At 42.4% G+C, this 14,336-nt stretch overlaps 1 protein-coding gene across 6 annotated transcripts in view; it reads right to left on the reverse strand.

Annotated features, from left to right (window-relative positions):
• The window catches only part of Fat3 (FAT atypical cadherin 3), a 576,147-nt gene that overhangs the window by 54,676 nt on the left and 507,135 nt on the right, over positions 1-14,336 (reverse strand). For all 6 annotated transcript variants that reach the window (XM_021172484.2, XM_029481733.1, XM_029481734.1 and 3 more), the window contains 3 exons: positions 2,816-3,205; positions 1,186-1,400; positions 37-174 (listed from right to left, as the gene is read on the reverse strand). In XM_021172484.2, the coding sequence (XP_021028143.1) occupies positions 37-174; positions 1,186-1,400; positions 2,816-3,205 (743 nt within the window). The remainder of the gene's footprint in view (positions 1-36; positions 175-1,185; positions 1,401-2,815; positions 3,206-14,336) is intronic.

The raw sequence follows: 14,336 nt of genomic DNA on the forward strand, positions 1-14,336 counted from the left end.
GGTGTGAATGGTGAAGGGTGACCTAAATGTACTCACCCGCTCCCGGTCCAGTTTCTTCTTAACTTTCACAAGTCCCAAGATGGGATCAACAGCAAATTCATTGTCCCTATCTCCACCCACAATGGAAAATCGAATCTGTCCATTAGGCTTGCTATCCATATCTTCTGCTATCAGCTTCATAGGAAAGAAACAAAACAAAGACAAGAGAAAGACAAAAGGTTGATGCTCAGGGTCTCTCTCTGTTGGTGTTCTGAGACCCTTACCCATGATAAGTACCTGGTAGAAGAAGCAATCGGTGGGACCAAAAAGGTAACACTAGCAAGGGCACTTGAATTTCCTTGTTGTTTGCACCTCTCAGAGCCTGATATCTATTCAGCCTGATGTTCATCAGGGTTTGAGATAACGATGACAGCCCCAGGCTAACTTGTAGGGTTGATTTCATGGCTTCTTTACAGTGCAACAAATAATGTCACTAGTGATGGTTCTGCTTCATCGCCAGTGTGACTGGATGGGGAGTCCCAGCTCTGAGGACTATGAGAGTGTTTCTAGAAAGGTTTAACTGTAGAAAGACACACCTTGAATATCCATGGCATCAACCCTTCAAGGTGGGGCCCTAGATGGAATGGTAAAGGAGGAACATTTTCTTGGTTCCATACAGAAACCTAGTGGAGCATCTCTGTTTTCTGACTGTGAACATCGTGACCAGGTCCATATTCCTGTCCCTATGCCCTTCCACCACAATGGGCTTCATTGCCTCTTTAATCATGGGATTTGTTCATGTTCACCCTTTCAGTGTTTCTGTGCAAACCCCCATCTGCCAGGGGAAATATACCCATGAATTTCCTAGTTAGGCACAGGTCAGTTGTTCTGTAGTCACGAATTAGGTGCTTTAGACCAGGAGGCATGGTCTTTAAAAGTTCATCCTTGTGTTTTCTTTAGAATTGTATACTACTGTAAGGAAAGCAATTGTTAGTAATTTGTATCTTTATATAAATTAATCTGTAAAATTCTTTGTAATACATAAACCAGAGAAGGAGCTATTGAAAGCCCCTGTGTGAGGGACGTAGAGGAAGGGTGCACAAAATCGTTGAAAAGGGGAAGGGGAACAAACTCCAAGACAGACCTCATTTGTTTCCTCACTGTGAGGATACTTTGTCCCTGAATTTGGATGCTTCTGGCACCTACCAGAATGACAGAGTCCCCCTCTAAAGCATCCTCGCTGATGACAGCACTGTAGACATCTTGGCTGAACCGAGGAGGGTTATCATTTACATCTGTGAGATCAATGCTGACTGTGGCTGCAGTGCTGAGGGCTGGGGTGCCCCCATCTTTAGCTTCCACCACCAGGTAAAATCTTCTGCACGTTTCATAGTCCAGAGCTTCCAAGACAGAAATACCCCCTTTGAAGGAAAATAGGTAACTTTATATTTTGTTAGAGGAAAACCTGGGCCTATTGTTCTGTAGGCACAGTGCTGTTTATATCATCTGTAGCCAAGTTTATATGTTTGAGAGTTTGTTTACTGAGTCCTCGAGAACAGCCTAGAAGTCTGGTTAACACAGTCAGTTAAAGCAGAGCTATCCACCGGACGTAGGTCTGAAGCCATGAACAGTGTTTGCAGAGTTCCATGATAATTTCAAACATCCTTTAGGCAACATGGAAGTCTCTGCTTGTGAAGCTAGAGAGCTGGGCAAGGACAGCACCCCAGGGAGTGTCTCTAGAGTCCCAGAGTGGACTCAGGGGAAGAAAAACAAATGATGTGTGGATGTGAGTCTATCATCAAGAAACCACCCACAGCCGACATGTGATTGAATTAAGTGCACAGCTGCTTTGCCAACTTATACTGCAGCCATCTAAAACTATTATCCACAGAGACCAAGACATGGGGAATCACAAGGCAGGAAGACATGAAAAGACCCCCATGGTGTCTACACTCACATAGCCTAGATGTTCCTACCATAATGCCATTTTAAACTTTTAAACTAAGCAAGCAGAAAAAAAAAGAAAAAAAAAAAAGACGACTGCTAGTTGAGGTCACTACATGAGGAGTAAAATGGGGTCTGAGAATGCTGTCCCAGCATTGCCTGGTAGTAACCCTGTGCCATGCTCTCAAGCTGATAGCTAGTCTTTGTGTCCACAGAACAGTTGCTAGGTTTTATCTTTCTCCCACTTGGAAAACAATTATTAGGACAAGTGAGAGGGTCATTTTCTTGGACATACCCAGTCAGAGAACTTCTCTAGGGCTAAGACTGCCAATAGGCTCCTTCAAACTATTGTGGAAACTGAAATCAAGCCTATTAGGATCCATAATTGAGTTTTCTGAGCACTGACTACTGGTGGAGATTTACCTTGCCAATTTAGTTGCACAGTGCAACATTTAAACCATCCTTAGCTATTTCGCCATGGTGGTCTTATAGAATGGTCAGAGCTGGATGGGGCAAAGCTAGTGCATGTCTTAATAAGTGGACTCCACATACAGTTTAATTTGAAGCAATGGCCCTAATATATAAACACTTTCTGCTGGGAGGCTCTGTTAATCCAGCCCCCGCCCCCCCCTGCCCCAATCAATACTTCTGCCTCATTTACTCAAGGTTACATATACCTCCTATATCTTTACATTTGAACACAGTAGTTACGTTGTTACAGGGTTAGAGTGCACATTCCTGAGTCAGAAAGACCATTTGTAGGAACAGGGTACTGAGGTCTATATAAAAGACCTGGTGTGGAGGAAGGGGAACACACAGATTCCACCAAGAAGGGGGGTGACTGGAGTTGGAGAATAAACAGGGACTATTATTGGCATTGTTATTTACCCACCTGTCTTTGGGTTAATGCTAAATTTCCCTTGTTCGTTTCCAGACCGGATGAGATAAGTTATCTCAGCATTTGTACCAATATCTTTGCTGGTGGCAAAAACAGACAGGACTTGGGTGCCAAGGAAAGTGTCCTCAGGCACTGTTACCAGGTAGTCTCTCCTTTCAAACACAGGAGGGTTGTCATTAATGTCCAGGACAGTGATGGTGACAGAGGCGAGAGAGAAGAGGGACTGTCCGGGACTCTGGTCTGTAGCCCGCACACTGATGTTATAGGATGATTGCTGCTCTCGATCTAGAGGCTGTTCCAGAACTATGACACCAGAGGAGCTGTCGATGGAGAAGACTCCACTGGCTGAGTCCTCCAGGGAGTACACGACCTTCCTGTTGATGCCTACAGGAAACAAAACAAGAATGAAAAGACAAGAACAGAGGACAAAGATATTGTGCTGTCCTGACTTATGAAAGCCAACCAAGAAAAGGTCACTGTAGAAGTACCTCTGACCTTACAAAAATTCAGTCTTCAGTTTACAAAATATATAATGAAATTAACACCGGGAAGTTGAGAACAAATGCCCAAATTCTTTGGTTATTGTTAATATATAACCTCCTTCACATTAATTTTTTCCTGAGCAAAATTCAGATACCACTAGATGTGTAGCTAAGCAATGTAGCCCGAAGAGAAGCAGACAATAGCTAACTAATCACTTCCCCATGTATTCACTGAGAATCGACCAAGAACTTAAGAAGACGATGTGAATTCTTGCTACCGATGAGAATCTGAAACCACTTGACAGCTTTGAGACGAGAATCATGGGTCAGGCCTGGAGCATGGACAGGATTCTTCCAGGTACTGCTCATTAACAGGTTGCAGCGCAACAATAAGACTGGCCCCTCACCCCAGGAATGTAGGCATAGCATAATGGCAGCTTGAGCAAGGGTCCAGTATTGGTAGTGATTAGAAAGCACTGGATTCCATTTCTTCTGAGTACCAGGTGCTAGCAGGGGAGGGATGTGAGTTGTGTGTTGAACTTGGAGGTGGTAGGGAAGAAATGATATCTGATGGTGAGGCTGACAGCACATGGGATACCAGAATATACAGGCCTCAAACATGACTCTTCTGTGTAGTCTGAGCAGATGAAAGAGGGAGTTTGTTGAGAAGGAGACAGACATGGGAGAATTAGGCTTGGGGAGAAGGACCAGAATTTTCATGTGAAATTGAAGGTGGGCACTTGATATTTAATAAAAATGTTGGGTAGAAGAGTCTGGAGTTCAGAAAACAAGCTCAAACTGGAGCTACACTTTTGATTATCATCAATTATGACTAATACACAAAATGATAAATGTTTGTGGCCATGAGGATCACAGAGGGATAAGAGAACTCTGAGGGCCAGCAAGCCTGGGACTTCCTAGCTGAAGGTGATCTGACTCAGTGATCTTAAGAAATGCATTTAACTCTCAAAATGTCATCTTAACATACATTCAAGCAAAAACATATCAAGCAAGAAATGTCTAGCAACAAATTTCTGAATGACATCTGCCTGAGATTAGATAATTCCAGCCCTTCCAAACGGGTTATGAAACTAAGATTTGCTTTAGTCTGTAAAATTCATAACAAAGAAAATAGAATGAAATTATAGGTGGAAACAGCTCCATTTTGATAATAAAATTCTCATTAAAGAAGATTTTAATTCAATATTTTAGTTATTTATATGTGTATGCCTTTTTGTGAGTATCACAATTTTGTGTGGATATCTGTAGAGGCTGGAAGAGGATGTCAGATCCCCAGGAGCTAGAGTTATCATGAGCTGCCCAGTGTGGATTTGGGAATCTAACTCTGGTCTTTGGCAAGAGCAAGAACAGCAGGCACTCTTAACTGCTGAGCCATCTCTCTCAGTCCTCATAAATACTGTCAATGAAGAGGATCATCTGCCAGAGGCCTTTGGCTACGATGGCCTTCTGCAATGCTGTTCGTGAATTGTGGGACCTGGAACACAAGCTTTTCTAGGGGAAGGCTTCATTGTATATTTGCAATCATGATACCTCACCAAGAGGGCAGGAATTTGGCAGATAAGAACTGAACATTTTACTTCCCCGTGTACAGTTTCCTTGAAGAATAAATTCCCAGCAAACCAATAAAATCAAGTATCTGGAAGGGATTCCATAAATTGCATTGTGTGGCTTTGACTAAAAGGCCTGTGCAGAGGACTTGTTCTTGGTCCCATTCCCAAGAGCCCATTTTTTCCTACCTTATTTCTCATCATCTACTTTCATTTCTGTTGCAAAACAACTATCTTGTTATAACCATCAACCTCTAATATTTGTACTCTGACTAACAACAAGGTTTCTCCCTGGGAACTATGGCTTCAGGGATGCCTTCTGGCTGGAGGGGCTAGAAGAATAAATTCTCTCATAGATAGATGGGAATGGGCAGACATGCAGAAGAGATCAAGTTTGTTCCTTGAAAACAATTGCCTTGCTGGTGTCAGAACAGATGCTCTGGATGTTGCCTAAGCTGATTCAGTGTTCTCAGGACACTGTTCAAAGTCATGGGGGTATGTTTACAGAAACACATCAGTGAATGACATGAATACACCACACAGGTTTTCAAATCACACACATTCCCTAAAGGTTTGAATTCCATCCCTAGCATATGGCACACAGCTCTTGCCAACAAGGAAAGGAAACAGAAGACACAGAGCCTCTCATGTGAGTATGTGTTGGAAGCTACTAAATAAATTCCACTGATGCAGGAGCCCAGGACTGATGACCTGGCCTGAACCTGTCAGCATCTACAGACATGAGGGACAACAGGTAAGTTCTATTTTCCATGGATCCCTTGCTCAGCATTCTGGAGGTGTTGAGTGGGATCTACTCATTGTATTTATCTCTTTAGACCCAAAGGTCAGTTTGGGAGATTGGCAATCTTTGATTCCCTGGTCAAAAGCAAGATAAATTAAGAGGGACAAGAAGGGGTGGTTCAAGCAAGGCCAACTGAACTGTGCCTTTTAATGGGGACAGTGTTTCCTTTATTGGGAGAGGTAGTTGATGCATCATTAGAAACAACCTATTCCAGATCTGCACCTTTCTCCTCCAGCCTCCTGGCTAGACTCTACCTCTCTAACAGGAGATGGTATTCTCCTAACTCCATGCTGACCCTGATGGACGAGAGAGCTACTTTTACAAGGCTCTTGTGAGTAAGCCACACTAAGGCCAGAGATCCATTCCAGGCTGATTCTGTTCATTTAGACTTGGTGAACTTGGTGCCAAGGCCTTTTGCTTTACTTTAGCAAAATAGCAGAAAGCCACACCTCTGCTTTCTCCAAAGTTGCTGTCCTACACTCCTCCTAACCCCACCTCCCTAAACATTTTTAAATCCAGCCAATATAGTTAGTTTTACTTGTGTTTTCAGTGGAATTCCAGCCCCTCTCATGAGGTTGCTGCCTGGACCTACTGCCTAATGCAGAAAATCCATTTCCTGCAAACTGGGCCAAGACGAGCTGCTGGATCCTTGTGGATGGAAAGAAACCAGAAGACACTATTCAGTGACTGTCAAATTCAGGCGTAGAGCTTAAACAAAGTTTTATTACTTCTGTGAGAAGTAATACCTAGTGTACTGGGATCATCCCCAAAGACCCAACACAATGTCAAACCACTCAGCTTATATCTGAGGGTGTCAAAGACATTAACCATCAGGTTTGGAGAAATGACTTAGCTGCTTGGGTGCTTTGTTTTTAATCATGGGAGCATGAGTTCAATCCTTAGAACACATGTGGAGATATATATATATATATATATATATATATATAATAGTTAGTAGATAGATAGATAGATAGATAGATAGATAGACAGACAGAGAGGCAGGCATACAGAAGAATCCTAAAGCTTGATTGGTAGCAGATAAGATCCCTGGGGTTCCTGGCTAGCCAGCCTAGCCTACTTGGTGAATGCCAGGTCAGTGAGAGCTTCTGTCTCAAAAACCAAAAGGTGAATGATGCCCAAGGAATAACACTTGTTCTCTGATTTCTACATGTATATACACACACACACACACACACACACACACACACACACACACACACACCATCACAAACACAAATGACAAGAGTCACCAACACTACAAGCATAGTGAGATTCTTTTGACTTTAAGGTGTGTGTGCTCTGCATTCCTTAGAGGCTCCGTAAGTATAAGGAGCTTAAAGAGTTCCTTCACCCACCTGGTGTCTGATGCGTATGTCTTCTCTGACAGCCCCTCTTTAGAGTCTTGTCAGTGACATCTATTTCTGTCCTCTTTGTCACTTACATGATCTGTCCTTTAAGACCCCCCTCATCCAATTAGTACCAAATGGTTGCAAGGGGTCATTTATAATGAAGTATGACATACATACCACAAGAAGAGGTTATTTAACAGGTTTTCTTATTTAGATTTTCTAAAAAGCCATTTTTATTTATTCTTTGATGCATTTGATAATATCTATCTCAGACACAGAATCCCCATTGCTTCTCTTGCCCAACTTTATGTCCTCTTTTACATTTAGTTCTTTACTGAATCCAATTAATCCTGCCCATGTGCATGTGGGTGTTGGTTCTTTTGCTGAGGCAAGGGAAACACTCCTAAACAAAGTGACTTTGCCTCCCTGGTAGCCACTAACTGCCAATAGCCCATCAGAGTGTTGTGGACCTCAGGTGCCTCTCCCAGGTCTATGCTGGGATATTTATTTATTTATTTATTTATTTATTTATTTATTTGATTTGATTTGATTTGATTTGATTTTTCAAGACAGGGTTTTCCTGTGTAGCCCTGGCTGTACTGAGATTTGCTCTATAGACCAGACTGGCCTGGAACTGAGAGTTCTGCCTGCATTTGCCTCCCGAGTGCTGGGATTACAGGCCACCATTGAGGCTCATGCTGTGATTTTTTAACAGGCCTGACCTTGTGGAGGTCTTGTGCATGTAGGTAACCACAGCTTCTGTGAGTTCTAGGATGTGCAGCATCCATGTCATAGTTAGAGGACCGAATTCCATAGCATTCTCTTCTATCTTCCGTCACTGACACTCTTCCTTCCTCTCTTCCCCACACTTTTGCTCATTTTTATTTCACCTCGACATGTCATAATTTATATGTGATAATAACATGAACACAGAACTCATGAGCAAGCTCTGACAAATATCTACCACAGGGAACCAATGCTTTTATCAAGATCAGGAACATGTCAATCACTTTAAGTTCCTTCATGTTATTTTGTCATCAGCCCCCAAGGCACAACCCAAGTCATTTATGACTTGTCATCAACCAGCACCTCCTCAAATACCTACTACTGTAAAGTCATCAATGTTGGATATCCCATGAGTATGTTTAGATACCACAGTCTCTATACCCAGGCTGAGTGATTAAACTGTAAAAGAATATCACCAACAAAGAATGATAACACAACTTTGGTTCTTATCATGGAATCTTTTTGCTATGACTTTAACCTGAAAAGATACTGTTGTTTCTAAAAGGAGGAACTGGAATGATCTCCCCATTTGAAGAGGATTCCCAAAACGACACCTTCTTGTTTGTCTGCCCTTGGCCCTGAGCTGAGGGGAATGAGCAGAGAGATACCATCTCTCCCTCTGGCATCTCAGCAGTATGATGAGCAGTTCTGTACAGCAGTGGTTTAGGTTGTCCTCTGTGCCTCTGAGTCTCCCTCTTACTTGAACCAGATGATCAGGTTCTTATAAAAATGCCCAAGGCAATGTGCTGGGCAGATTGTGGTTAGAACTGACATCCATGGGGTGGTGCTGGTGCTGGTGCTGATGTGTGTCCCATTCACCCCTGGAGACTGTTGCAGGAAACCCTGAGCTCAAAATAGTCACTGCTAAAGACTTGCTGTCTCCATGAGAATGCGTGATCACTGTGAGGTATTTAGAGATGAGACATTTAAGATACAAATAGGCCGTAGTAAAACTCTGCTCTCAGTGGTTAATAGTTAACAGTAAGTTGGCTAGTGTGAGGGCAGGCTTGTTATACGAGACATCTGGACACTCTTCCATGTGTTCTTTAAGGATTGTAATGGCCAGGCCTAATTTGAGATTCTATAGAGCAACGGTCCTCAACCTTCCTAATGCTGCAATACTTTAATAGAATTCCTCATATTGTGGTGACCCCCATCATAAAATTATTTTTGTTACCATTTCATAACTATAGTTTTGCTGCTATTACGAATCTTAATTTAATAAAGTGAGTGCAGGTGATGGGTGCATTGTATGCATGTCCTCTAAAAACACACATGTAGAAAGAATCAAATAGCCTCAAAAGGACACAGAGAGACATGAGGTATTATGAAAATGCAGGTAAGAGACTGGAGAATTGGGTCAGAGATTAAGAGTGTATTTCAGGGGATGGAAAGACAGTTTAGTGGTTAAGAGTGTATCCTGCTCCTCCAGGGGAGGCAAGTTTGGCTCCCAGAAACCATGTCTGGCAGCTCACAGCCACCTGTAGCTCCAGCTCTAGGAGATCTGATGCCCTCTCCTAGCCTCTGTGGGCACTGAACTCATGGGCATATACCCATCACACATAATTAAAAAATAATAAGAATAAATCTTAAAAATAAAGGCAATGCAGATAAAACATTTCACATAAAAACAATGGTGAGTTGATATTAACTCTATGGAAAAGAAAACCTAGTAAGTACCCCAATTTTCTACAACAGAGACCAACTGAATAAATTATGGCACATTAATATGCAAATAGAGTGCATTGTTCACTGTCATTTAATATAAATGGATAGATGAGATGGAAATCTGTTTATGAGTCAGCATAAAAGTGCAGATTATAAAATATGAAGTTTCTGTTTACTTTTCTGAAGAAAAAGTGCAGAATGGATTTAGTCAAAACCTGAACTGGTTTAAAGTTCTTTTCACATTTGCTCAACCTTCTAGATTTTATACAGTGGGCACATGACACTGTAATATATAAGTGAAATGTTAAAAAAAATCATGCACTCTGAAAACAATTCTTTAATACTAGTTTTGGAAAGTATCCAAGTTTTCAAGACATTTTTTTTTCAGCCCAGTTTTAATTCTTAATGAACATATCATTTGAAATAATTGCGGAACATTAGGCCTACATATTGTATAGGCTTTCTGCCGAGGGTTTACATTGTTCACTTTAGCTCATCTTTGCTTAGAAAGACACTAATGCTACTTAGAAAATTGCTTTTGTCAGAGGCCCCATTATAAAGTTACTGCAAAGAGTATTTTTAAACTAAATTTTACACTTTAATTAAGGCAATTAAAGGAAATGGCTGGCCTAAAATTTTTCTCTCATCTTCAGTAGAAGGCAAATGCAATTCCAGGGAGTCAAACGGCTTAGACTGAGCCTCCCTGTTTTATCTTTGAAATATATGTTGGGATAACAGAAAATTAAACAGGAAGTTCCTATGACAGAGTCCAGGAATTAGCAATACTTTTAGCTTAGTGATTACTGTCCTTATAATAGACTTTCTCAGGACTTCTGTTTTAAGTGCCTTTTAAAAGCTTTTCATTGGGCGATGACTAAAGCTGCCACATTCTCCTGGGCATGACATCAACTCCCAGGGTCTGAAGCTCCCTTTAAAATGTCCAAAAAAGCCTGAAGGCTGCCTCATAGGTCAGGGAGATCCTGGCGACGGCATCCAGCATCGCCTGGGTGTTTGCCAAGTTAGAAGGCAGCAGCTGTTTCACTGGGTCTAATAACAAGATTGTGGCCCCAATCCAAAACAAAACCCCAGCCCCTTTGTTTAGAAACATGAAGATACCCAGCACAACCAAATCCGAAAGTTAAGTCAGGCAGAGGCACGTCTAAGCAAGCAGCATTGCTCTGTGTGAACTGCATAGACTATGTACGCAAGAAGCTGGTCCCTGTGCAGTGAGATTCCCTGAAGCATGGAGAAACTTACAGCACCCACAGCCTGGCTTTGGCCTAGGCCTGGCAGTGTTAATTGTGGGTAAATGAATTCATCCACAAAGAGCTGTAAAACTCCATCTTTACCAGTCAGTACATTAGATTTCTATGCTATACTGTGACCCAACGATGATACATCAAAGGTTTCATACACGCACCCCTGAGGATGAACATGGAACTAATTCATTCCATCTCCACATCGTCATTCACTCACTCATGTATTTACTCCATAAATACCCAAAGACCCCTTGATGCACAGCGCACACTGGGTCTCTCAGCATTTCTATGTCACCTCAAATGTAGTCAGTTCCTTAAACATGCAGAATTGATTACCGGAAAGAATCAAACAGAAGTTTCTCAGAGACTAAAACTGCTACACTGAGTCACGAATGAAGGATGGATATCATCAGGTGAGACATGGCAGACAAAGAGAGCACTGTGGGAGCTGCACAAACACCAGAAATTATGGATGCTGAAACTGTCACTCATTCACAAGGAAGCAAAGGCTCTGTGTTGATGAGGATAGGGAGAAATGGCCTGTTCTCAGATGCCAGCTGAGAACATACCTATATGTTCTCTAGAACATATATCTATATGTATCTATAGAGCATTTTATCTAATAATTTCTAGAGTCAACTAGAAGCCCGGCCTAATGACAAGGGAAATCAGGGAGAGAGAGAGAGAGAGAGAGAGAGAGAGAGAGAGAGAGAGAGAGAGAGAGAGAGAGAGAGAGAGAGAGAGAGAGAGAGAGAGAGGGAGAGGCTTGAAAGGGTTATTCGGAAAGGTTGTATAAGCAGAAAGTTTTCTGAGATATCAAAGCTTAAAGAAATTGCCAGCAGATGATGCACAGCACAGTACCTGCCAGGAAGGCCTTATCCTGGGAATTGACTACACATAAGAGTCTCAATGAGCCCGAAATGGCAGGAACTTAAAGCAAATGGGAGAAATTCCTGCTGTGCTAGCCTTCCTTGAGGCCATCCCGGCTGGGCAGCGCTGCAAATAAAGGTCTGGTCTGGTGTAGCTGACTGAGCGGTGCCAACGTGCTCATGTGAGTGGGGGCTGAAAGAAGCTCCTGTGGTCATTTGGTAGAAATCAGAATTCTCCACGCAGGCTTCCTTAGAAGGAATCTCTGTTTCATTTGACAACTAGTGTTTTGATCGGAGCTTTAGAGAAATTGGATTTTATAAAGGGTAGTAATAACAGTAACTTATGTGTCAAATGCAGACTCCTAAGCTGAGCAAGGCATTTTAATATTCACTACAGGAAAAAAAAAGTAGGTTTCCCCCCCCCCCCCATCCAGCTTACTTCAGTCTTCCTGAATCAGACTGTTGAGACAGAGTGTGTCCTGTTATTATTTTAGGCTGCTTATTCATTTAACCCTTTGTTTTTGCTTAGCTTCCTGGGGGATCCTGATGCTGCTTAGGGGAATAGCCAGAGTCTGAGGAGTGCATGGAGGTCCAGAGGCTTCGGAACATTGTTCAGATGGCTGGTAAAGGACAGACCTGTCATAGTTAAACCAGTCTTATCCTAAAGGCACTCTGGGTTCATTCCCAGAGTGGAAAGGTGCGCATCTCAAGCTTGTTTTGAGCCACAAACACTACTGAAAGGACCCTGATGTTGGGAGAAGCAAAAATACAAGGGAGCAGGGGTGTTCAAGAGAGCCTCAGAGTCCTTCACTGTCCCCAAGCCACTCTTTTTTTTTTTTTTTTTGGTTTTCAAGACAGGTTTTGTCTGTGTAGCCCTGGCTGTCCTGGAACTCACTCTGTAGACCAGGCTGGCCTCGAACTCAGAAACCCGCCTGCCTCTGCCTCCCTGGCTGAGACACCTGACTCTGCTCAGTTTCTCCGTCTGCAGGTGGGAATACTAAGAGCCTTTCCTTCAGTAATGGGGGTTCATTTGAGGTCTCTGAAGAAAGGCCTTACACCTAATATTATAAACACGCACACACAAATATATGTATGTATGGAGAAAGTGTATTTCTACATGTGTACATATTTGCATGCATGTAGGCACTCGCATGTAAGTCAGTAGAGCAAAAGTCAACTACAGGTGTTGTTGCTTTTTATTTGTTAGAGACAGCGTTTCTCACTGGCCGAGAGCTCATTGATTTATGAGACTAGGCTGGCTGGTCAGCGATCTCCAGAGACATCTGTCTCTCCGTCTCTAGTGTTGAGATTGCAAGCATTTGCCACCGTGCCTAGCTTTTAAATCTACAATAGACAAAAGTCTCGGAACATCTTAAATCTCTCAATCCTCACAGAGGGTTATTTAATTTTTAGTGATATTTTAATAATCCCTCAGCCACTTTCAGAGATTTAATACTTCAGACAATATTGGAGCTTGGGGGAAGAAACACACAAACCCTACATTAAGCCCTAACCTAAGCAGCTCAGTGGTAATGATTTCTAAGGCATGAGGATAAACATTGATTATATGATGCTTAAAGGAGAGAGGTGGGAATCAGCATTGAATCCCTGTTGGAGTATTTCCAGGAGAAATCACAGTGATATAAAATACTGGCTGGAGGTGTTGAAGTCCCCTCTTTAAAGTCATCTATGTTCAATCCTTTTGTCCCTGAAACTCTTGAAAAAGGAGTAGTTTGGACTAGATTTAAGTAGTGACATTGTAAACATCTATTGGGACAACATTTTCATAGGAAACAAGCCTGGAGCCTCCTAAGAGCAGAGCCAATAGCTCTCATGTCCACCCATCCCCCAACCATATCAAAGTAGCTGTGGTCCCTAGGTGGCTGAACTGGTTGGACCCCATGAGGCTAACAGAAAGTATATAATGTCATGGCCCTTTAAACCAAATTGCTAAAGTGGTTATCAAGAAATATAAAGTGGTTATCAAGCCACATCCAGGAAGCAAGAGTTCCTGGGGCCAATATTAGAGGTAGCTACCTGAGGGAGAATGGCCATAGTAGTGTGAATGTGAGTGGCCCTGCAGGCTCATTATTTGACTGCTTTGTCACCAGGGAGTGGAACAATTTGAGAAGAATTAGGAGGTATGGTCTTGTTGGAGTAGGTGTGTGACTGGGGTTGGGTTTTGAGGCTATTGAGGTTTCAAAGGCTCACATCCTACCCAGTTCCTCTCTCTCTCTCCCTCCCTCTCCCTCTCTCCTTCTGCCTGCAGATCAGAATGTATCTCTCAAGCTTCCCCAGCATCATGCTTGCCAGCATGTAGCCATGCTTCCCATCATGATGATAATGGACTAAACCTCTGAAACTGTAAGCAAGGCCCCAGTTAAATGTTTCCTCTTCTAAAAGTTGCCCTGATCTTGGTGTCTCTTCACAGCAATAGAACAGCTCCTAAAACAATATCTGAGACCTTCATGCTCACTAATCTCTAAATGGATCTGAAAAGCATGTTCAATTACAGATATTGGCAACAAAGCCAGTGGTATGTACAATGCCTGTGATTTTGTAGCCATTCTGTACTGGATCATGGTATTTACTGTATTAAGGCAGAAATGCACACCGGCACATAGTAAACACTGGACTGATTTAATTATGTTTCTATTTTTATAAACTATAAAATGTTATTCTGAGGGATGATCTATAGGTGTTACCAAACTGCTAAGGTGTTTGAAACACAG

The sequence above is a fragment of the Mus caroli genome, chromosome 9 (genome assembly GCF_900094665.2).
Source record: "Mus caroli chromosome 9, CAROLI_EIJ_v1.1, whole genome shotgun sequence".
Lineage (NCBI taxonomy): Eukaryota > Metazoa > Chordata > Mammalia > Rodentia > Muridae > Mus > Mus caroli.